The following is a 25520-nucleotide window of genomic DNA, read 5'->3' as shown; positions in this document are numbered from 1 at the left end:
CCCTGCCACTCATGTATCTCCTCCGGATCCCCTCGAGGGGTCTGCGGGATCCTCCAGCACCCCATTGACAATTGAATCTTTGTCAGCTATTATGGAAACTTTTGTGTCCCGGGTGGAAGTGGCTTGTCAGGGACAGGGCGCAAGAAAGCGACCCCCGCCTAACCCCTTATTATCTGAAACCTCGGATTCAGAGGCGTTATCCGTTTGAGGAAACCCTTATTAAGAAATGGACAGAACCACCTGTGGTGGATTCACCTATTGCTAGATTGAATAAAGCCACGGTTATTCCTTTAGAAGACGCTCCGTCTTTTAAAGATCCAGTGGATCGCAAGATAGAAGCTATGTCTCGCACCATGTTTTCCTTGATTGGATCAGCTTTCAGGCCAATAATTGCTATTGGTCTGGTTTCGCAGGCTGTAACTGAATGGACCAAGTGGTTACGCCGGGACTTAGAAGAAGTCCCTCAGGCGGTATCAGATTTGTTGGAACAAATGATACAGGGGTTACAGTTTGTATGTGATGCGGCGTTAGACGCCACTCCATTAATGGCGCGAGCATCAGTCTCAGCAGTGGTTCTCAGGCGTACACTGTGGCTAAAAGGTTGGATAGCCGACCAAGGTTCCAAAAAAGCATTGGCTAATATCCCCTTTTCAGGAGAGCGTCTATTTGGAGCCAACTTAGATGAGATCATTAAGGATCTCACCGGTGGAAAAAGCACCTTTTTTACCGCAAATTTTAAAGGTAGAGGAACTCGTCAAAGACGAGGGCCTTCTTTTTCTGCTCACAAGAGGTTTTTTTTCGTCCAGCGGGTGAAAAAACTAAGTCCTCCAAGCCTCCTGCAGGAGGCGTCAGGGGTCGTTGGTCGGGCAAGCAAAAGCCCGCCCCCTCCAGACCTGAAGATAAACCATCCAAAGCCTGAAGGTGCGCCCCCACCCATAACTGGGGTGGGGGGACGTCTTCGCCGGTTCCCGGATCCATGGCTTTCCAGAATCCCGGACAAATGGGTTTGCGAAGTCATAAAGTCAGGGTACAAGATCGAGTTTCGATCTCTCCCACCGGCGCGATTCTTCCCTTCCAATATCCGACTATCTCCGGATCGTCTAGAAGATCTGCGGAGAGCAGTCACAGATCTACTACAACAAGGAGTGGTAGTCCACGTTCCTTGGACAGAACGGTTTCAAGGGTTTTATTCAAACCTGTTTACAATACCCAGGAAAGAGGGCAAAGTGCGTCCAATTCTGGACTTAAGAGCGCTCAATTCTTTCGTCAACATAAGAAGATTCAGAATGGAGTCCATTCGCACGGTAGCAGCCTTCCTGCATCCAGGGGATGTCCTAGCGTCCATAGACATCAAGGACGCCTATCTTCACATTCCCATTTTCGCAGGACATCAGCGTTTTCTACGCTTTTCCGTAGAGGAGAACCACTATCAGTTTGTGGCGTTACCTTTCGGTCTCGCCACGGCTCCGCGGGTCTTCACAAAGGTGTTGGCCCCTATGTTGGCACTTCTGCGCCAAAGAGGTATATCGATTCTAGGTTACCTAGACGATCTTCTGCTTCATGCAGAATCTCCTCAGACCTTGCTACAAAACATAGAAATTACTATGATTTCTTTACAGGAATTCGGGTGGCTGGTGAACCAGCAAAAGTCATTTCTGGTTCCCACCCAGAGGCTCGAATATCTGGGTCTAATTCTAGACACAGTCAGGACGAGAGTTTTCCTTCCGGTAGGGAAACTTCGAAAGATTCAATCAGCAGTCCAGTTGTTACTGTCCAACAGCTGGTCTTCCCTTCGGACGTGCATGAGGGTTCTGGGGTTGATGGTGGCTTCATCCGAAGCAGTCCCATTTGCCCAGTCCCATACCCGAATTCTTCAGCAAGAGATTCTTCTCAGATGGAATCGGAATCCGGAATCCCTGGACAATCAGATACGATTGAGCAAACAGACCAGAGAGTCTCTGGTTTGGTGGCATCGGTCTCCAATGCTCAGCCAGGGAAAGTCATTTCTGCCAATATATTGGACGATAGTGACCACGGATGCCAGTCTATCCGGATGGGGAGGAATTCTTGGTCAGTTATCTGTCCAGGGACTTTGGTCCCCGGAAGAATCCAGATTACCGATAAATGTATTGGAACTGAGAGCGATCAGACTTTGTCTGATTCACTGGACCGAGCAGCTCCAGGGCAGCCCGGTTCGGATCCAGTCGGACAATGCCACGGCCGTGGCTTATGTCAATCATCAGGGGGGCACCAAGAGTGTCCGAGCGGCCAAAGAAGTGGCTTGCATTCTTCGCTGGGCGGAACGATTTGTTCCAGCAATCTCTGCGGTGTTCATTCCGGGGGTGGAGAATTGGCAGGCAGATTATCTCAGCCGTCAGACCCTGGATCAGGGGGAATGGTCCCTCCATCCAGACGTTTTCCACCAGTTGTGCCTACGGTGGGGCACACCGGATGTGGATCTGTTGGCATCACGATTCAACAGGAAAGTTCAGAGATTCGTGGCTCGCTCCCGCGATCCTCTAGCAGAAACCGCAGACGCACTGATCGCCCCGTGGGGGCAATACCAGCTAATATATGCCTTCCCTCCTCTCGCGTTACTGCCAAGACTTCTTCGCAGGGTAGAGGAGGAAGGAATCCCAGTAATCCTGGTAGCTCCGGACTGGCCTCGTCGAGCTTGGTACGCCGACATGGTCAGACTGGTGGCGGACGTCCCATGGAGACTTCCTCTCAGGGAGGATCTACTGTCTCAGGGACCGATCTTCCATCCTGCTTTACGATCGCTGGCTTTAACGGCCTGGCTATTGAGACCCAGGTGCTGAAGGACAAAGGTTTGTCAGCTTCAGTTATTCCTACTCTAGTTGAAGCAAGGAAAGCGACTTCCAGAAAGATTTATCATCGCACATGGAAGTCCTACATTGCATGGTGTGAACCTTTGGGGTTCCGTCCTCGGTCTTATTCGATTAGTCGAATATTGGCTTTTCTGCAACAAGGGGTTGAGCAGAAACTGGCCTTGAGTACTATCAAGGGTCAGGTCTCAGCATTAGCCATCTTCTTTCAGAAGCCTTTGGCTACTCATTCCTTGGTGCGGAATTTCATCCAGGGGGTGCGACATCTGGCTCCGCCAGTGCACGCGCCGTTACCCCCCTGGGATCTTAATTTAGTGTTGTCGGTTCTTCAGTAACCTCCCTTTGAAGATATTAGGGAGATTCCTCTACCCACGTTGTCCCAGAAGGTGGCCTTCTTGGTGGCTATTACTTCTGCACGCAGGGTGTCAGAACTGGCCGCATTATCTTGTCGTTCACCATATCTGGTGGTTCATAGAGATAAGGTGGTTCTTCGTCCGAATCCATCCTTCCTACCAAAAGTAGTTTCATCTGAATGAAGAAATTGTATTACCTTCCCTGTGTCCTAAGCCCAGTCATCCTCGGGAATTTGCTTTGCACTCCTTGGATGTGGTCCGGGCGATCAGGGTATACTTGAAAACGACAGACTCGTTTCGCAAGACGGATTCACTTTTTGTGATCCCAGATGGACCCAAAAAGGGGTTGCCTGCATCTGCCGCGACCATTTCCAAATGGATCAGACAGACGGTAGTACAGGCTTATTCTATTAAGGGTCGGGAGCCCCCGTTCCCTGTTAAGGCGCACTCCACTCGGGCACTTAGTGCGTCATGGGCCTTTCGCCATCAGGCGTCAGTGGTCCAGGTGTGCAAGGCGGCTACCTGGTCGTCGGTGCATACCTTCTCTAAACATTATAAAGTTGATGTAATGGCATCGTCTGATGCCTCATTTGGCCGCAAGGTTTTGCAGGCCGCAATTTGAGGAGACCAGTGGTCTACCTCGAGGGTTTTTTTCCGTTGGAAAATTTTTTCTTTTAGTCTCATTCTTTGTTTATAATGAGCCTTTAAAACTTCTAGTTTGGCACCGGTTGGGCCTACTAGATTGGATTTGATTTTGTCAATCCCACCCCTCATTTGTGGCACTGCTTCTGGATGTCCCAGCTCTTGAGAATCAAGAAGACTACGTCTGTCAATGAGCGATAGAGAAAAATGGATTTTTGTAAGAACTTAACCGTAAAATCCTTTTCTCTTAAGCTCATTGACAGACGTAGTACCCGCCCCTCTATCATTGAGTTGGGTTGGGTTAATTTCTCTGTACTGCTTTAAACAGAACTGATTCCCTGTAGCAGAGAGAGGGAGGATATACCCTCAGGGACTGCCCCCTAGGGTGGAGCCAGAACGTTTTGTCATTCTGCCTAGTCCTACTCCTGCGGAGACAACATAACCCAGCTCTTGAGAATCAAGAAGACTACGTCTGTCAATGAGCTTAAGAGAAAAGGATTTTACGGTAAGTTCTTACAAAAATCCATTTATCTAAAGCCGGTGCAGCTATGGACCAAGCAACATGTATATTAAAAAAGAATAGTGCACACATGCAAAAGAAATGACTATCAAATATGGAGACAATCCATAAATAAAAATGGGGATTTAGTCCCACCATATGACTAAATCCCCATTTTTATTTATGGATGGTCTCCATATTTGATAGTCATTTCTTTTGCATGTGTGCGCTATTCTTTTTTAATATACATGTTGCTTGGTCCATAGCTGCACCGGCTTTAGATATACATGTTCAGGGTTTGCTCCCCCAATTTTTTGCTTGTTTATTATGTATTCGGTCTGACCAGACTTCTGAGGTTGAGCAACCCATCCCACCCCCCACACACACCTGTACTCAGAGTCCACTATCAAGTAGATATAGGAGGAGTCCTTTGTAGTGCATTAGCACATCTATCCCAGCAAGGAGTGTTGTCTCCAAGGGTTAGAGACGCTGGATTCCACCCCTTTTTTATGGATAGTGTAGGACCCAATGATAATGGGGTACTTTGACGCAGTGGTGGGCTTGAGCACGATATGGCCATATGGTGGGACTAAATCCCCATTTTTATTTATGGATTGTCTCCATATTTGATAGTCATTTCTTTTGCATGTGTGCGCTATTCTTTTTTTTTCATTCTCCTTGTATGAGCTGAAAGTTTAGATGGACGGCCAGATCTTCGTAGATTTGCAGTGGTCTGATACTCCCATTTCAATATTATCGCTTGCACAGTTTTCCTTGGGATGTTTAAAGCTTGGGAAATCTTTTTGTATCCAAATCCTGCTTTAAACTTCTCCACAACAGTATCTCAGACCTGCCTGGTGTGTTCCTTGTTCTTCATGATGCTCTCTGCGCTTTAAACGGACCTCTGAGACTATCACAGTGCAGGTGCATTTATACAGAGACTTGATTACACAGGTGGATTCTATTTATCATCATTAGTCATTTAGGTCAACATTGGATCATTCAGAGATCCTCACTGAACTTCTGGAGAGAGTTTTCTGCACTGAAAGTAAAGGGCCTGAATAATTTTGCACGCCCAATTTTTCCGTTTTTTATTTAACAAAGTTTGAAATATCCAATAAATTTCGTTCCACTTCATGATTGTGTCCCACTTGTTGAGTTTTATATCTTTGTTTGAAGCCTGAAATGTGGCAAAAGGTCGCAAAGTTCAAGGTGGCCGAATACTTTCTCAAGGCACTGTATTTGTTCCCCTGCAGATTTTGTAAGTTTGCCCACCTACAAAGAAAAAAAGGGTCTATAATTTTTATCATAGGTGTATTTTAAATGATGGAGACAGAAGATCAACCAAAAATCCAGAATACACACATGATACAAATGTTGTTATAAACTGAGTTGCAGTTCAGTGAGTAAAATAAGTATTTGATTCCAAGCAAAACATGACTTAGTACTTGGTGGAGAAAACCTTGTTGGCAAGCACAGAGGTCAGACGTTTCTTGTACTTAGTGACCAGGCTTGCACACATCTCAGGAGAGATTTTGGTCCACTCTTCTTTACAGCTCCCTCCATACATTTTCTATAGGATTAAGGTCTGGGGACTGGCTAGGCCACAGAGGTGAAAACATGCTTAGAGGCTGTTTCTCTGCTAAAGGTACATGCCAACTTTACCGCATTGAGGGGCCAATGGACAGGGCCATGTATTATAAAATCTTGGCTAAGAACCTTCTTCCCTTAGCCAGAACACTGAAGATGGGTCATGGATGGGTCTTCCAGCATGACAATGACTCAAAACATACCGCCAAGGCAGCAAAGGAGTGGCTTGAAGAAGCACAATAAGGTAATGGAGTGGCCTAGCCAGTCACTAGACCTTAATCCTATAGAAAATTTATGGAGGGAGCTGAAACTTCAAGTTGCCAAGCGACAGACAAGAAACCTCAAGGATTTAGAGAAGATCTGTAAAGAAGAGTGGACTAAAATCCCTCCTGAGATGTGTGCAAACCTGGTAACCAACTACAAGAAATGTCTTACCTCTGTGCTTGCCAACAAGGGTTTCTCCACCAAATACTAAGTCATGTTTTGCTTGGGGGTCAAATACTTATTTTACTCAACTGCATCTCAATTTATAACATTTGTATCATGTGTATATTCTGGATTCTTGGTAATATTCTGTCTGTCATTTAAAATACACCTATGATAAAAATTATAGACCCTTCATTTCTTTGTAAGTGGGCAAACTTAAAAATCTGCATATAAAATAATTTCCTCACTGTATGTTAGTTTGAGACAACCGTTACATGATTACATTTAGATTTACAAAAAACCTAACCTAAAATGAGGACCTGTCTAATTCTGCCAATCAATTTATACCCAGTCAGGCAGGCCCTTGCACTGTATAGTTGTTGTTAGATCTAAAGGAGATTGTACAGTCAGATTGTAACGTGTGTGGTGAGCCTTGGATGGTGGGAGACACAATGTTACATATACCTCCCCCCCCCCCGTCCAAAAACCCTAGACTAAAGGCATTACAGCTTCTAAATTAGGAGTGAAACACCACACATGCACACTTTATTTGATTCACATTGGCATCATCCTGTACATATGTGGGCACAATTTGAAGACCTAAAGAGACTTTCTGTATGCCCATGAGAACCACTCTCCAACACTGATGTATAAAAATACAAACTTTTTATTGTGTATCAAAAGCCACAATCAAAACGTTTTTAAAGGTATACAAAGGAAAAACCTTACAACAGTTACAGAGCTTGTTGGTTTTGTAGATTGAGTCAATTCACAATTGGTCTACGCGTTTCGCCCCCGCTCTGTCAAGACCATATATGTTACATAAATTGTTCTGTGTATATAGCTCTGACTACAATCCAAGGAAAAAGACAATTCCCTTCTGTTTATGGTGGATTGTTTAAAATATATTTTCCGGTACATTTCTTTTTTGAAGTACGATTTGTTTTTCACATGGATATTTCAAATATGTATTAAAAGATGGTGGTAGTTTATTTTTTGGTGTTCCCATTGGAAGTGGCTTGAATGTGTGTTTTATTGTATTTTCTTCTTTGGTGTGTATATATAGATCTTCTTTTTTTTTTTTTTTTTTTTTTTTTCCTTTTGATTGTAGCCAGAGCTATGTATTTAGAACAATTTATGGTCCTGAGGAAGCAAGGGCTCCCATGAAACGCTTAGACTAATTGTGAATTGACTCATCAAGCTATAAAAATAACAAGTTTTGTAACTGTTGAAGGTTTCTTCTTTGTATAACTTTAAAAATGTTTTAATTGCTTTTTTTATTACATGATTAAAAATGTTGTATTTTTATACTTTAGTGTTTGAGGGTGGTTCTCATGGGCATATACAAAGTCCCTTTATTTCGTCAAATTTTAACCGCATTGCAATTTCACCAAGACACGTATGGTTTAGTTTCTAATTCACACACACAATCTGTGTGGGTCTGTGCCCCCGTTGAGGGAGATTCACCTTCTCTATTTGTCCTGAATACCATTATTTAAAATGAAAGTAAAAGAAAATCCCATATTTTGGGTTGTCCCTAGAAAAATAATAGAGGGGAAATCTTCCAATGGGGACACTAGTTCTGGTGTCCTGGGGCCCCCCCAAGAAATTGCCTTAATTTGCAGGGATTTCTGCTCCCTTCCTGTTTGAGACAGGAAGTGAAGAGAAATCTTCGTAATGGGACACGTATGGAAAAAAAATTTCTGACGGGTTATGAAATGTTTTGCCTATAAATTCAACCATTGTACTGTTAGCATAAAAATTGGATTAGAGTTTAGAATGATAAGGATGCTGAAGGCCTCCATACAGTGAAAGCCATTAGTCCTTTTTTTTTTCCCCTTTTTCTGTAGATATTTGTGACTGATTTTTTTGCCCTAAAGCAGGGGCGTTTAACCTGTGGCCCAACACGGCTATGAATGTGGGCCAACACAAAATCGTAAACTTACTTTAAAATCTTGATTTTTTTTTTTTTTTTTTTGGGGGGAGGGGGGATTTTTGAAATAATGCACTTACACTTAGGCCCCTTTCACACTTGCCGCTTCGTCGGCGGACTCCGTTTTTCTCAGCGGGGGATCGATCCCCCGATGAGCAGGCGGATGGCAGCTCTGTCTCCGCGCTGTGTGCTTGCTTATCTTCTCAGTGAGGCTGTCCTGAAAGATGCAAGGGAGGAAATCCGTTATACCTACAGGTGACTTCCTTTTCAGGAGAATTTCAGGACCGCACCGATTTAACTACCTGTTTGGTTGCAGCCAAAATGATAGACCTCATAGCATAGGTTATATTTGTAGTTTGTATGGAGTGTTCTTTTGTTTCTCCCCAGTTATCCGGTGGTTGTTTCCAAATACTGGGGTAGGGGTGGGGGGGCTACTTTTTAAAATGTTTGAGGTGGTGTTTCCTGTAAAGGGAGGAGCCTAGGTCTCTGTGGTGCTATCCTGAAAGACCCCTGGAAAACATGCTACCAGTAAATGTAACTCTGATTTTCTGGAGTCATTTTAAAGAAAAAAAAAGTTGCTAAACGCAAATGGTGTTTTCAGTTTCATGGTAGAATTGCAGGCTTTTTGCAATTCCAACTGTAGCTCTCTGATACTTGAAAGGAAAGCTGGAAAATGTTTTATAATGACCTCCTTGATCTTTCACTGATTACAGATAATGCCTACGATCCTGATGTCAGCGCTAAGCAATTCTGGATTGATAAAACTGTTCTTAAACAGGAGATATGTCTCACATTTACAGACAATGGAAATGGGATGGATTTAGACAAATTACACAAGATGCTTAGGTAAGTGTTGTATTCTGTCTTTCAGAATTTGCAGACCACTTACTCCAAGGTTGTAGAGATTGCGAGGCCATATATGATGTATGTACTATCTAATATACTGAGGGCATATTGTTAGGTTTTTATTGCCTCATTTCCTGTCTCAGTTGCACTTATCACCAGCATAGAGACTCCACCTCTAATCTATTTACATTTAAAAGAAAATCAGTGGAGAAGGATGCCCAAACTGTTTTGGCCTTACTTCCCCAGTGGGTCACAGGAGAGCACTTAGTTCTGCACGCCTGTGACCCAAATTCAGGTGACAGTGGGCTTAAATCAGAAGTGGGTATCGCCCTGCTGTAACAGCTTTCATTTGAATTGCCGGGTGCTTGCCATCACACACACATGGATCGGCTCCTATGATATACGTCACACGTCCTGGCATTAGACCAGTGTTCTATCCAAAGAGCTGGGCCAGGAGGCGGTGCTGTGTGTGACGGTAAGAGCCCGGCAATTCAAATGAAAGCTGTTACAGCGCGGAGATTCCCGCTCTGTGGTGTTCTGGCCGGCTTTCCTCTTCCTCTCCTCTCTTCTCCTGGGTTATCGCTGGGAGAATGGCTCCTGAGGCAGCCCCACACTCACCCTCAACCATTTTCCACTCGCAAAATGCGAGCAGGCGAATTGAAAATTTGAGGGCTGAATTAGAAACTGGCTGACATTTTGGCCCGTGTACTGCATCCCCGGCATCCCCCCTGTCAGAACACAATAGCAGAGCAGGAAGATTCTCCCGAGCAGTCAGGTTTTTTTTCATTCAGCCCTGCTGGGTTGAACGAAAAAGAAAACTAGTTGTGTGTACCAGTCTGCTGTCGTCACAGAGCTGGCCCAGGCTTTGCAGGAATCCCGACAATGTTTGGATCTGCCCAGTTTTCTGACTGGCAGCTGGCTCAGCCTCTCAGCATGCTGCTGAAGACTGAATCATCCGCTCCCAGTCCTCCTTATGCCCAGCGCTCCAGGGAATGCTGGAGGGACAGAGCGGGGACTGACAGTGTCTGCTCACTGCCACTGCAGCCTGAGAATTTGAGCGATCAGCGGTCTTTGATCGCTTAGTTCTTGGCCTCAGAGCCAGTGGGGGACAGCTGCAGCGTCCAATTAATGCTGCATTCACCTAGGTGAGTATGTATGTCTGTCTTTTTTTTTTTTTTTTTTTTATTCAAATACCACACTTGTCTTTTAATTTATGTTTGGAATTCCATCTTTGTATCTTCTATGTGTGTTTTTTGTGATAACAGCAGTCAAACCGCTTCCACAAATATGTAGATGGCACTCACAGCCTTGCCCTGCACAGAGATTTTTTAGCTTCTAAGGTGACCCTCTATGTGCCAGCAGCCTGAGAGCCATTGTCACTTTGGTCAGTTAACTCTGCAGAACCTTTATACAAGCAATAGCTGTCACTATTTGATTTACCAGAATTACGCACCTTTTCCAGTTTTGACCATTTCGAAATTAAATGTCTGAGACCTTCACCTCCACAAATATGGTAATATTCTTCACAGAGGCAAGGTTTCTTTAAAGTGTAAGTTCACAGAAAAATCTATAAGTTGACCTTACACTGGACCTCCTTCCAATCCCATTCAGTCCTGTTGTGTCAGATTGTGTCAGATTGTCGCAATTCCCCGGCTTTCTCTCCTCTCATTGCAGTGCTGACAGTAAAGGCTAGACAGCTTCTGATCAGTCAGCACTGTCCATGTGACATTACTGACCAATTATAATCCCTGCAATATGAACACGAGATTAAGCCACAGGAGTTGAAAATTCCTGGACCGGCGAAGCTGCTTTTCGGTGTCTGACAGTGAGGGATCGCAGCAATCTGGTACAGCCGGACTGGGTGGGATGGGGAGGGGGGGTCCAGTGTAAGGTCACCTTACAGATTATCTGTAAGGGTGAATTTACACTTGAAGTTTTTATTTACAGCATTTGGAGAATCAGCTTAACCATTTTTAAATATCGTTTTAATGAAAAACGGTGCAATGAAAATATTTACAGAAAAGAATATTTCAAATACGGATAACAGCAACAGTAGAATTTTTTTTTTTTTTTTTTCGGCAGAGCCCAATTCACTTCACCATAAGTACTTTTCTGACAGTCAGTTGCCCTCACACTTGAATATTGGCCTTCGTGCATAATTTCAATTAATTGAAAGCTCCAAGCTAAAGATAAATCTATTTTTTCTGGTCAGCGAGGAGGGCATGTACATAAACATATAAAAGGGTCTGAGGAGCGTCCAAATGTTTTGATTGGAGTTTAGCAGATGTACTCCCTTCATGCCAGTTTTTCTAACCTTATAAATATTTTCAAAACGACCCCATTTTATAGTTCTGCAACCAACATAGTGTACACAATGAATTTACCATTTGAAAAGACCAAACCTGATATATGTCGGCTGTATCAATCTTTTAATACCTTTATTGTGATCAGCTAGCCTGCTGGATGGTAAGGCATAGTCATGTGTGGTATTACATCTTGATTTACCTATACATTTGGACAGATGCTTGTTAATGTAGCATTCTTATGTCAGGAGTTTTGTACTGAGTTTGACAGTTGGGTTGTATGGGAAGCGCAGGTCAAGGATAACAAGATTCAGAAGTATATTTCTTATATATATATATATATATATATATATATATATACAGTGCTCAGTTTCAGCTTGTTGAGGATTCTGCTAGGGCTTTTGACGGCATAGCAGTTTTATGACATGCCTAAATAAATTCTTCACCTAAAAATGATGTTTACCATGTTGAGTGTGTCAGCATAGTTCTAACAATGCAGTGCCTGCACCCCTTTAGTAGTAAGGGTGCCTGTCACACAAACAGAAAATTTAGATTTCTGAACATTAAGGCCCCTTTCACACATGCTGTCCGTCAAACGGACTCCGCTTTTCTTCTCAGCGGGGGATTGATCCACCAATACCCCCTGAGCAGAAGGATGACAGCTGTGTCTCCGCACTATGCGCGGAGACACAGCTGTCAGTTTCCAATGCATCTCTATGGGGGAAATCGTAAGGGAACGGACCGTCGGTCCGTTCTCATCCGATCCGATCGACGGATGGAAAATATGGTTTCCATCCGTCCAGATTTGACGGATCGGGTCGTATGTCATTGGACATGTCTCCGCTGACATCCGATGCCCCATAGGAATGCATGGGGGGACCGTTCAGATCCACCAAAAAAAACGAACAGGCGGATCTGAACGGTCCGCCTGTGTGAAAGGGGCCTTACACCAACCTGAAATCCTACAGCCCCAGTTCACACAAAACGCAGGGAATCCTGAGCCCCTTCATTTGTGATCTCCCTTTGGTGTCAGTGTTAAGGCTTGGTTCACACCTATGCGTGTGGGTGTGGGAATCGCAGTGATTCCTGCACATGCAACTATCCGCAGTGAAAATGCACTGCTCATTCTGAATGGCACCCCAACGTATGTAAAATCGCATGGCCAGTGCAGGGACGGCAGGCCATTGAAATGAATGGACTGCCGTGCCCATGTAAACATGGACTGCAAAAACGGGAAGGTGTGAACCTAGCAAAAATGGACACCACAAAACATTGCAATTGCAAGAATCGGATCGGTTGGGTGTGAACACCCATGTGACCAGATTCCGGTACAGCAAAAAACAAAAGATGCCTGCACCTTTCATTCATGCGTTGTGAATTAAGCCTGTACAAAATTAAGGGCTCAAACACACTGCAAAAGAATCGCATGCGATTTGAAAAGGAATGTGATGCGATTCCTATTCGAATCACATTGGGTGTCCCGCACTGCACAAGTCTGAATCCAGGCCCAACTTAGTCTACATTATGGAGATTCCAACACCTGATATCTTTTATAGTGGTTGTGGCTGTTTGGCTGAACAGAATTCTATGATGTCTCCCTTCAGGAATCCCTGAAAGGTTTATTGGCAACTAGAACATTTGGCCTGTCAGCAACTAATCAACACCGAGAAAAAAAAAGTTAAATGGCCTTTTTGTAAACACCAGATCAGTTTGAGTTATTATAATAATGCTATGGTTAGAGATGACCGTTTTCTCATTTGTATTTTTTCCTTTTGTGACTTACCTTTTGGTGTATTAACAACGTCTTCATTCTTGTCATGTTTCAGTTTCGGTTTTAGTGACAAGGTTGCCGTTCATGGTCATGTGCCTGTTGGTCTGTATGGAAATGGATTTAAATCCGGATCTATGCGTCTAGGAAAGGACGCCATCGTGTTCACAAAAAATGAAAATGGATTGCACGTGGGAATGTTATCTCAGACCTATTTGGAGAAGATTAATGCAGAGCATGTCATTGTGCCAATTATCTCCTTTGACAAACAAAATATCCTTTTTATGTTTTCTATCCTACAACGTTTGACTTTTCCAACCGCGTACGTAAACACACATAGCAAGTTTATTCAAACCACAGAATTTATTTTAAACAAAAGCATTGAAGAGGAAGTTGTTAAAACGAAAACCTACCTTTTATCAAAAGTAAAACAGTTCTAAGCAGAAGGTGGTTTTTTTTTTTTTTTTTTGGCAGGAGAAATACAATGCCTTGAGCTCCTTTCACACTGATGGGCTGATCGTGTCCGCCTGTCGTTTTTTTTCAGGCGGACCCGATCAGGCAGTCCATTGCTCTCTATGCAGATGTGTCTGCTGACACCCACCGGCTTCCAATCCGCTAAAAATAGACAGATGGGGATCCGTTTCCCCTCCGGTAGATCGGATAACAGTTGGATGGAAACAGACCACCCTATAGAGAGCAGCGTGTTGTGTCGGTGTTTGCTCTGCAGAGTGGACACAGACCTGTCACCCACCTGCTCAGCCAGCATCAGTATAGCAATGGTGTCTGCCACATCTTAAAGGGGCTGAAGTCACAAGAAAGGTGTGTTTTTTTTTTTTTTGTCAACTCTCAACTAAACTTTCAAATGGCTGGAGTCTTGGCTGATAACATTTGCAGAACCACAGTAACTACAGATCTAATTAAAGGCTAGGGTGGTATCTCACAAAAGTGAGCACACCCCTCACGTTTTATTATATCTTTTCATGTGACAACACTTAAATTACACTTTGCTACAATGTAAAGTAGTGATTGTACAGCTTGTATAACAATGTACATTTGCTGTCTCCTCAAAATAACTACACACATGGCCATTAATGTCTAAACCGCTGGCAACAAAAGTGAGTACACCCCTAAGTGAAAATGCCCAAATTGGGCCCAAAGTGTCAATATTTTGTGTGGCCACCATTATTTTCCAGCACTGCCTTAACCCTCTTGGGCATGGAGTTCACCAAAGCTTCACAGGTTGCCATTGGAGTCCTCTTCCCCCTCCTCCATGACGACATCACAAAGCTGGTGGATGTTGGAGACCTTGCGCTCCTCCACCTACCGTTTGAGGATGCCCCACAGATGCTCAATAGGGTTTAGGTCTGGAGACATGCTTGGCCAGTCCATTACCTTTACCCTCAGCTTCTTTAGCAAGGCAGTGTTTCTCTTGGAAGTGTGTTTGGGAGCATTATCATGTTGGAATACTGCCCTGCGGCCCAGTCTCCAAATGGAGGGGATCATGCTCTGCTTCAGTATGTCACAGTACATGTTGACATGCATGGTTCCCTCAATGAACTGTAGCTCCCCAGTGTCGGCAGCACTCATGCAGCCCCAGACCATGACACTCCCACCACCATGCTTAACTATATGCAAGACACACTTGTCTTTGTACTCCTCACCTGGTTATTGCCACACACGCTTGACACCATCTCAACCAATTAAGTTTATCTTGGTCTCATCAGACCACAGGATATGGCTTCAGTAATCCATGTCCTTAGTCTGCTTGTCTTCAGCAAACTGTTTGCGGGCTTTCTTGCGAATTATCTTCGAGGAGGCTTCCTTCTGGGATGACACCCATGGAGACCAATTTGATGCAGTGTAAAAATGTGAAAAATATTGTTTATTTTTTCAAAATTTACGCTTTTTTTTTGTTTATAGCGCAAAAAGTAAAAATCGCACAGGTGATCAAATACCACCAAAAGAAAGCTCTGTTTATGGGAAAAAAAGGACGTCAATTTCGTTTGGGTACGGCGTCGCACGACCGCGCAATTGTCAGTTAAATTCGCACAGCGCCGAATCGCAAAAAGTGGCCCAGACGTAAGACAGCAAAATTCTCCGGTGGTAAAGTGGTTAATTAAAAAAAACAAAACAAAAAAAAAATCTTAACTATCTATTTAACTTGAGGGTATGCCTGTGTTTTTTTTACAAAGTAGCTGAATTCCTGGAAATCAGCTTTAAGCCCCCGTTTACACCAGAGCGATTCGACAGGTCGCACCCTATTGTGGGCAATGGCAGTGTTCAAATCGGTGCAACGACGATTTGAGAAAATAGTTCCTGCACTCATTTTGGCTGCGACTTGCATAGACATCTGTGCATCAACCGCACAGATGTCTTCCAAGTCGCACTTGCATGCGGCTATAAAATCGTGCATTTCAGATGAAGTTGCATTGCGATTTCAATGGTGCATTCAATGTGAACCAGGCAGTGCCTAAAGCAGTGTTCAGAGGCCATTGCCGTCATCCTCAATCCTTGAAAGGGGTTTTTATTCCTTACTTTTAGGAGAGGAGCTGAGATGCAAAGCATTTCTTGCTCCAGTACAGCTGGTTTATATTCTGTTAACAGAAGTACTTTATGCACCGTTGGCCGTAGGGACACAAACGGATGCTTTCCAGAAACTTGTTCTGTGGCCTAAAACATGGAGCAGGCTCTTTTGTATTTTGAATATGGAGTGGAAATGCTAAGTGATGAATGCCCTCTAGTGGAAAGAGCCAGTGCTGTTCTAAAATGCACCTATCATTTTAAATCGAAGGGTTTGTGTTTTTTTTTTTTTTATATAATTGATTACTGCTAATGGGAGAACAGATATGTAAATAAGAGCAGCTCTGATTGCTAAGCAAACTCTGCTCACCCCCTGGCTGATTGATAGAAGGCATGTTTGTTTTGATCTGGCCTTCAAGCTCCTGTGATGCAGGACAGAGCTGAATGTTCTGCAAGACTGCAGAGCATGCTTACTAGGCTGTGACCAGCAGAGTTGGGGGAGGGGGCTGCTTACATAAGATCATTGCAAGGGAAATGTAAAGTGGTTTTGTAATTTTTTTTTTTTTTTATTATTTTTAGAACTATAGAAAAAAAAGTGTTGGTGGATTTAAATCTACAAATGCATTTGTACTCTGATATTGCTGTGTAATAGAGGTAAAATGAATCTGTAAAAGTTTTTCTGCTCTTGTTATGGTATTTTTGGTTTTGACGATTTAATCCTATACAAAATGAATTGGGCTCAAATCGCACTGCAAAGAATCACATGCGATTTCAACAGGAATGCAGTGCAATTCCTGTTCAAATCTCATGCGTTTTCCCCCCCACCTCTCCTGTGTGATCCCAGTATGTGATCCAGACAGGGAAGCTTTTTAAGAAGTGCAGCAATGTGCAAACAAATGTTTTTACTACTCGCATATTAAAAGTACATAAATATATCTTGCATGTCAAATACAAAACCACAGCGGCTAGTGGTGCTCACAGGGATGGAGGAAGTGTGGGAAGTTCCTGGACTCCTGTCGGTATAGGGTGGAAGTTATGTCAGCTTGGGGGCGGACCGCCTATACATCTCCAGTACTGAGAGCACTGCAAGTGGCCGTGGTTTTGGATTTAACTTACAACATATAATATGTACTTTTAACGTGAGGTTTGATAACCTTTTTTTAATTAAACTGTTTGCCCATTGCTGCACTTCTTAGATGATGCTTCCCTGTCTTTCTATACTGGGATCGCACAGAGCAATGAGGGAAACGGCATGCCATATGGACAGGAATTGCACGGTATACCCATTCAAATCGCATGTGATTCTTTGCAGTGCAATTTGAGTACATTCATTTTGTATGGGCTCAAATCACGCCACAAAGGTATCGCTTTCGGGTATCGGGAGCATTTGCATGAGTAGAAGTACTCGGTATCGGTGCATCCCTAAAAAATACCATAGTTTAAAAAGAATAGTAGAGGTAAAATAATAGCTATGCACATAGAAGAGCTATGGGCGGAAACCAGAAGGTCCTCCACTACAGATTAAATGTGGAAACAAGACCAGTCACCTGTCACAAAGAGGGTGAGCAGTAGTGACTGGTTTTTATTACAGGAAAATCATGCACAGAGATGAGGTTCAGGAGTTGTTTCAAGATGGAATGCTGAACAAATGTGAAAAAAGGACATCAAAATAAGAAACCTCTAATGTGCCATTTAGACCAGTTTTGTTTAGTCTTGATTTTATCTTTCTTTCAGGTGAACATTAAATACAAGCCATTCCTTCTCAGATACATTTTCTACTGTGCTTGATTACGTAACCAAATACATTTGTACCACCTCAGTTGCCTTTAGTGAACTCTAAACACTGTAGCCTTACTTAAAGTGGTTGTAAAGTTGGAAGGTTTTTTTTTTATCTTAATGCATTCTATCAAAAGCATTTTGTGTGTAGGAGCTGCCTCAGCACCCCCTTATACTCACCTGAGCCCCATCTCTATCCAGCAATGTCCACGAGTCCCTCGGCCATCCGGAACTCTCCCTTCTGATTGGCTAAGACACAGCAGCAACGCCATTGTCTCCCACTGCTGTCAATCAGTCAGTTAGCCAAGCAGGAAAGAGAAGGGACGGGGACAAAAGGCAGCTCCGAGTCTGAATGGACACAGGGAGCTGCAGCACGGCCCAAGTGCCCACATAGCAAACTGCTTGCTGTGGGGGCCCTTGACAGGAGGGAGGGGCCAGGAGCAGAGAAGAGGACCCGAGAAGAGGAGGATGCGGGCTGCTCTGTGCAAAACAAACTGCTCAGTATAACATGTTTGTTATTTTAAAAAAAAAGAGACTTTACAATCCCTTTAAAGTGATAAAAAGTTTTTTTTACCCTAATGCATTCTGTGCAAAAAGAAAAAAATACGCCTGTGTGCAGCCCCCCTCGATCCAGCGATGTGGATGAGATCAACAACTCTCCTGGGTCTCTCTCTTTTCATTGGCTCACACATCAGTGCCGGCCATTGGCTCCTGCTGCTGTCAATGACAGCCAGTGTGCCAATGAGGAGAGAGTGGGGTGCCAGGCCGATCTGTGCTCTGCGTGTGAATGGACACACAGCGTGCAGCTTAGGTGCGAGCCTGCCTAAATGCCTCCATAGCAAGAGGCTTGCTATTGGGGAACTTGGCAAGGGGGGGTAGCTAAGAGTGCCGACAGAGGACCCAAATAAAGAGGATTGGGACTGCTCTGATCAAATCCATTACACTGACCAAGTATAACATCTTTGTTATTTAAAACAAAAATAATTTTGTCATTTAAAATCCATAAATTTGGCCGTTTAGAGCAGGTTTTCTCAACCTTTTAAACACAGAGGAACCCTTGCAATAGCTTTCCGATCTCAGACAACATCTGCTAAAAATGACTATATCTACAACTCGCATAAGTGGGATAGTAAGTGGGAAGAATGCCCCCCTTACAGATCAGTACCATTGCAGTGAATCAATTTGGTTTGTTCTAGGAACTCTGCACAGAGAAGATGGAAAATGAGTGGGGATTTCAAATTCCCTAATAGTTAGACCAGCTGCAGGGTGCTGACAGCTCAGCAACCCCAGAGGTATATACAGCGAAGATTGAAGGGGAAGGGGGATGGTGATGGTGTCCTAGGGTTAGTTTACCTTTAAATATTTTCTGTAAAGTTGAACTAACCCTTTAGGGAGGGGGTTAAGGTTTCCCATAACGCAATGGTGACATCTGTTAGTCACTGGCCAACTATGGCAAAAGATTGTTAAAAAGCCTTTTTGTTTTCCAGCAGGACTGTGCACAAAGCTAGATCTGAAAATAAATGGTTTGTTGATGTGGAGTAACTGGGGTGGCCTGCACAGAACCTTGATCTCAACCCTTCTGAACCCCTTTGGGATAGATTGAAATGCCATTTGAGAGGTTTTCTCATCCCAACATCAGCACCTGATCACCATCTCTTTTCGCTGAATGGGCATAAATTCCCACATGCTACGCCACAATCTTGTTGAAAGCCTTCCCAGGAGTGTGGAGGCTGTTTAACCCTTCCTGCTGACTGTACGCATATACAGCTGCAAGAAAAAGTATGTGAACCTGGAATGATATGGATTTCTGCACAAATTGGTCATAAAATGTGATCTGATCATCATCGAAGTCACAACAATACACAATCACAGTCTGCTTAAACTAATAACACACACAGAATGAAATGTTGCCATGTTTTTATTGATCACACCATGTAAAAATTCACAGTGCAGGTGGAAAAAGTATGTGAACCCCTTGACTAATGACCCCTCCCAGAGCTAATTGGAGTGAGATGTCAGCCAACTGGAGTCCAATCAATGAGATGAGATTGGAGGTGTTGGTTACAGCTGCCCCGCCCTATAAAAAACACACCAGTTCTGGGTTTGATTTTCACAAGAAGTATTGCCTGATGTAAATGATGTCTTTCTCAAAAGAGCTCTCAGAAGACCTACGATTAAGAATTGTTGACTTGCATAAAGCTGGAAAGGGTTATAAAAGTATCTCCAAAAGCTTTGCTGTTCATCAGTCCACGGTAAGACAAATTGTCTATAAATGGAGAAAGTTCAGCACTGCTGCTACTCTCCCTAGGAGTGGCCATCCTGTAAAGATGACTGCAAGAGCACAGCGCAGACTGCTCAATGAGGTGAAGAATCCTAGAGTGTCAGCTAAAGACTTACAAAAGTCATTGGCAAATGCTAACATCCCTGTTAGCAAATCTACAATACGTAAAACACTGAATAAGAAAGGTTTTCATGGGAGGATACCACAGAGGAAGCCACTGCTGTCCAAACAAAACATTGCTGCCCATTTAGGCTGCATTCACACTTGAGCGTAGCGTTTTTTACCGCGATTTTACCGCGATTTTTTCAGGCGTTTTTCATTGACATCTATCAAAAACGCTGGTAATCAGCCCAAAAAGAAGCTCATGTACTTTTTTCAGCTACAGGCGTTTTGCAAAACGCTCAGATGTGAACAGGGGCCATTTAAATGAATGGGGCTTTACTTGTTGGGCGTTTCGGAAGCGTTTCTTTTGAGCGTTTTTGGAGCTGAAAACGCCCAGGTGTGAATGGAGCCTTACAGTTTGCACAAGAGCACCTGGATGTTCCACAGCAGTACTGGCAAAATATTCTGTGGACAGATGAAACCAAAGTTGAGATTTTTGGAAGAAACACACAACACTATGTGTGGTGAAAGAGGCACAGCTAACCAACATCAAAACCTCATCCCAACTGTGAAGTATGGTGGTGGGGGTATCATGGTTTGGGGCTGCTTTGCTGCATCAGGGCCTGGACAGATTGCTATCATCGAAGGAAAAATTAATTCCCAAGTTTATCAAGACATTTTGCAGGAGAACTTAAGGCCATCTGTCTACCAGCTGAAGCTCAACAGAAGATGGGTGTTGCAACAGGACGATGACCCAAAGCATAGAAGTAAATCGACAACAGAATGGCTTAAACAGAAGAAAATATGCCTTCTGAAGTGGCCCAGTCAGAGTCCTGACCTCAACCCGTTTGAGATGCTGTGGCATGACCTCAAGAAAGCGATTCACACCAGACATCCCAAGAATATTGCTGAACTGAAACAGTTCTGTAAAGGGGAATGGTCAAGAATTACTCCTGACCGTTGTGCACGTCTGATCTGCAACTACAGGAAACGTTTGATTGAAGTTATTGCTGCCAAAGGAGGTTCAACCAGTTATTAAATCCAAGGGTTCACATACTTTTTCCACCTACACTGTGAATGTTTACATGGTGTGTTCAATAAAAACATGGCAACATTTCATTCTTTGTGTGTTATTTAAGCAGACTGTGATTGTCTATTGTTGTGACTTAGATGATGATCAGATCACATTTTTCCAAAGAGTTCACATACTTTTTCTTGCAGCTGTATGTAGCCTCACGTAAATGGGTGTTTTTCTGTGGGGATGCGCATATGTATATAATTATATATAAAGAAAAAAATAAGATCAAGGTTAGCCAGGGTTGGGGTCAAAGTCAGGTTCAAAGGTCATGGTCAGCTTATTTTGGGTTGAATTAAAAAAAAAAAAAAAAAAATTGTCCGTCTTTAGGCAGGATAAAAACAAAATATGCAATATTGTGCACCATTGTTTCCGGGCTCTACTACAGGTAAAAACAACTAACTAACTAAAAACAACCAACATACACATATGTGGTATCACTGCAATCTTAAGGATCAGAAGAATTTATTTTGGGTGGTTCTTTTGTGGTAAGTTTTGGTAATAGCAAGAAATATACAGTGGGTATAAAAAGTCTACACGCCCCTGTTAAAATGTCAGCTTTCTGTGATGTAAAAAGATGAGACGAAGATAAATAATTTCAGAACTTTTTCCATCTTTAATGTGACCTATAAACTGTACAACTGTATTGAAAAACTAAAATCTTTTAAGGGGGGGGGGGGGATAAAAAAACTAAAATGTGGTTGCATAAGTGTGCACACCCTCGTATAACTGCTGGGGATGGAGCTGTGTTCAGAATTAAGCAATCCCATTCAAACTCATGTTAAATAGGGGTCCATACACACCTGCCATCTAAAGTGCCTCTGATTAACCCCAAATAAAATTCAGCGGTTCTAGTAGGTCTTTCCTGACATTTTCTTAGTCGCATCCTACAACAAAAAGCCATGGTCTACAGAGAACTTCCAAAGCATCAGAGTGATCTCTTTGTAAAAAGGTATTAGTCACTTGCCTGAAGAAGGGGCCCTGCGTGATTCTGAAGCGTTGCCATATTTGTACCATGTGACCACACGAATAAAGCTTTGGACCCTTCTGAGGAATCCTTGGTGTGCTGATGACATTTCTTCATTCAGATTATCTGTGGTTTCCAGCCTGTGGTCATTACAGCACCCAACATCATTATAGACAGTTCCATGAAAGTGTGTCCGTGGGGAATATTATTTTTAGTCAGGAGAAGGGTACAAAAGAATTTCCAAGGCATTAGATATACCATGGAACACAGTGAAGACAGTCATCAAGTGGAGAAAATATGGCACAACAGTGACATTACCAAGAAGATGTCCCTCCAAAATTGATGAAAAGACGAAGAAAACAGGTTAGGGAGGCTGCTAAGAGGCCTACAGCAACATTAAAGGAGCTTCAGGAATATCTGGCAAGTACTGATTGTGTGGTACATGTGACAACAATCTCCCGAATTTTTCATGTGTCTGGGCTGTGGGGTAGAGTATCCAGGCGGAAGCCTTTTCCCACGAAGAAAAACATCCAAGCCAGGCTAAATTTTTCAAAAACGCATCTGAAGTCAAAAGTATGTGGGAAAATGTGTTATGGTCTGATGAAACCAAGTTTAAACTTTTTGGCTATAATTCCAAAAGATTTTAGGTGCAAAAAAACTGCACATCACTAAAAGGACACCATACCCACAGTGAAGCATGGTGGTGGCAGCATCATGCTTTGGGGCTTTTTTCTTCAGCTGGAACATGGGCCTTAGTCAAGGTAAAGGGAATTACGACCTGTTCCAAATACCAGTAAACATTGGCACAAATCCTTCAGGCTTCTGCTAGAAAGCTGAACATAAAGAGGAACTTCATTTTTGAGCATCACACCGACCTAAAACATACATCCAATCAATAAAGGAATGGCTTCACCAGAAGAAGATTAAAGTTTTGTAATTGCCCAGACCTGAATTTGATTGAAAATCTGTGGGGTGATCTGAAGAAGGCTGTGCACAGGAGATGCCCTCGCAATCTGACAGATTTGGAGTGTTTTTGCAAAGAAGAGTGGACAAATATTGCCAAGTCAAGATGTGCCATGCTGATAGACTCCTACCCAAAAAGACTGAATGCTGTAATAAAATCAAAGTGCTTCAGCAAAGTATTAGTTTAAGGGTGTGCACACTTATGCAGCCATATTTTAATTATGTTTACTTCCCTCAACCTAAAAGATTTTAGTTTGTTGTTCAACTGAGTTGTACAGTTTAGAGGTCACATTAAAAGGTGGAAAAAGTTCTGTATTTGTCATTTTTTTACATCACAGAAACCTGACATTTTAACGGGTGTGTAGACTTTTTATATCTACTGTACAGCTAAATTAATTAAATGTTTTTGTTTTAGTTTTTTTACAATTTTGGGCAAATGTTTCTTTTAATAGAAAAATAACAGGAGATATCGGTTACCATTTACCACCAAAATAAAGCCCAATTTGTCCTGAAAAGGATAAGGTATAATCCACCTGGATACACAAAGTAGTGGTGGTGATATGTACAATTTTACGAACACATGTCAAAATTGGAAAATTGTGCTTAGGCATTAACATTTGTTTTCCCCTTACGGGGGAAGGGGTTAAATGCTAAGGGAAGTCAAATCTAGATCAAGACCCATGGTTTGGGAACAGAATAGGCAACAATGTTATAAGTGTTAACCACTTAAGCCCCGGAAGATTTTACCCCCTTCCTGACCAGGGCCTATTTTGCGATTCGGCACTGCGTGACGTTAACGGACAATTGCGTTTGCGTGCGACGCTGTTCCCAAATAAAATTGACGTCCTTTTTCCCCACAAACAGAGCTTTCTTTTGGTGGTATTTGATCACCTGTGCGATTTTTTGATCATGCGCTATAAACAAAAAAAGAGCGACAATTTTGCAAAAATAACAATATTTTTCAAATTTTTTAATATGAAATTCCCAAAAAAATGTAAAAATCTAAATTTTTTTTAACATTTTAGGCCAATTTGTTTTCTGCTACATATGTTTGGTAAAAAAAATCGCAAAAAGCTTATTTTGATTGGTTTGCGCCAAAGTTATTGCGTTTACTAACTAAGGGAAAGATTTTTGTCTTTTTTTAACGAGTAATGGCGGCAATCTGCGATTTTTTTTTTTTTTTTTTTTTTCGGTACTGCGACAATGTGGCGGACAGATCGGACCCTTGATTGACATTTTTGACACTTTTGGGGGTACCAGTGACATTACTACAGTAATCGGTGATATACATATACACTGTTACTGTAAAAATGAAACTGGGATGGAAGGGGTTAAGTGTGTCCATAGGGGCGTGTTTCTTACTGTGATTGGATGTGGCTTTGTGTGTAACAGCACAGATCAACGGTCCTACATAGCAGGACCGAGTGATCAGTGCTTTTACACAGGGGAGAGTGACAGGCGGCTTTGTTTACATTAGCCGCCTGCCTTTCTCCCTCTCCACTCGACGATCGCGAGTGACCGGGGGACATCGGGTCTGCCGGTCACACGCGCCGGCTTCTTCGGGTACGAGCGGGGGGGGAAGCGCCTCCAGCGGCCCGCGCTCGCCCCCTATTCGCTCCCAGGCTAGTGACGTACTGGTACGTCACTTTGCCTGGGAGGGGCTGACCGCCGCCGTATATAGTCGGGCAGTGGTCGGCAAGTGGTTAAATAGGTGCCTGCAAACTTTTGGCTATTTAGTGTATTTTTGCATTGCTGGTACGGGTGGCAGGGAGAGCCATTTCCTCTAAGCTGGACCTGGGTAAACAAATGGCCTTGGATTGGAGGCTCCCGGGAGAACACTGAATGGGATTTCTGACATCCGAAGTTTTGTGGCATACACCATTTCAATTAAAAATACATGTTCTCTGTGAGTTCCCTTAACTCTCCTTACAGCAGTTGGTGAAGACGCAAGACTCTGATGCTAATCTGAGAGCGATCCTGACGCACTCTCTCCTGAAAACTCAAAGTGAACTTTTGGCTGAGCTTGAAGCCATTAAAGGCAAAAAAGGAACAAGGATCATTATCTGGAACCTAAGAAGGTAAAGCCTTGGTGTAAATAATTTAGTAATGTAGTCCACTTTATAAACATTGACTAGAAACCTGAGTAAACTAAAACTAGCTAGGATAAAAAAAAATGTTTGTCCTGTTGCTGGTAAAACAAACATAATCAAGAAATTTTGGTATTTAATTGTGCTATTTAAGGAGAGGTTTACATTTTTGTCTGGGGTTAACCAACTTGGGAGATCTTGCCAATACATACACATTTCTCCATGTCTTATCTCTTTACGAATGCTGCAAGTATAAAAAGTTTGATTGGTCCTTTGCTTTGAATGGGGAAAGTTATTGTCTGTTCATCCCTTTTTGCTGCCAGAGCCATTTTTGCAAATATGTTAAAATGGAAGTTTCAAGCCTGAAGATTAGTTCAAAACACATTTTCTGAAAGAGACCCTGGAGAATAAAGTGATGGTAGTTATTTATGTCAAATATTGGCGCAACTGTTTATCAAACGCATATTTTCTGTAAAAAAAAAAAAAAAAAAAACACACTAAAGTTAATTTGGAGGACACAAACAATTATATGACCTCAATTTT

General features: G+C 42.9%; 1 protein-coding gene across 1 annotated transcript in view; it reads left to right on the top strand.

Annotated features, from left to right (window-relative positions):
• Nucleotides 1–25520, top strand: part of MORC3 (MORC family CW-type zinc finger 3) — a 121553-nt gene that overhangs the window by 30166 nt on the left and 65867 nt on the right. Inside the window, exons 3-5 of the mRNA XM_082246955.1 lie at nt 9003–9135; nt 13265–13480; nt 24822–24968. Of these exons, the coding sequence (XP_082103081.1) occupies nt 9003–9135; nt 13265–13480; nt 24822–24968 (496 nt within the window). The remainder of the gene's footprint in view (nt 1–9002; nt 9136–13264; nt 13481–24821; nt 24969–25520) is intronic.

Source organism: Pelophylax lessonae (assembly GCF_965119305.1).
Source record: "Pelophylax lessonae genome assembly, chromosome: 2".
Lineage (NCBI taxonomy): Eukaryota > Metazoa > Chordata > Amphibia > Anura > Ranidae > Pelophylax > Pelophylax lessonae.
This window is presented reverse-complemented; position numbering and strand designations above follow the sequence as displayed.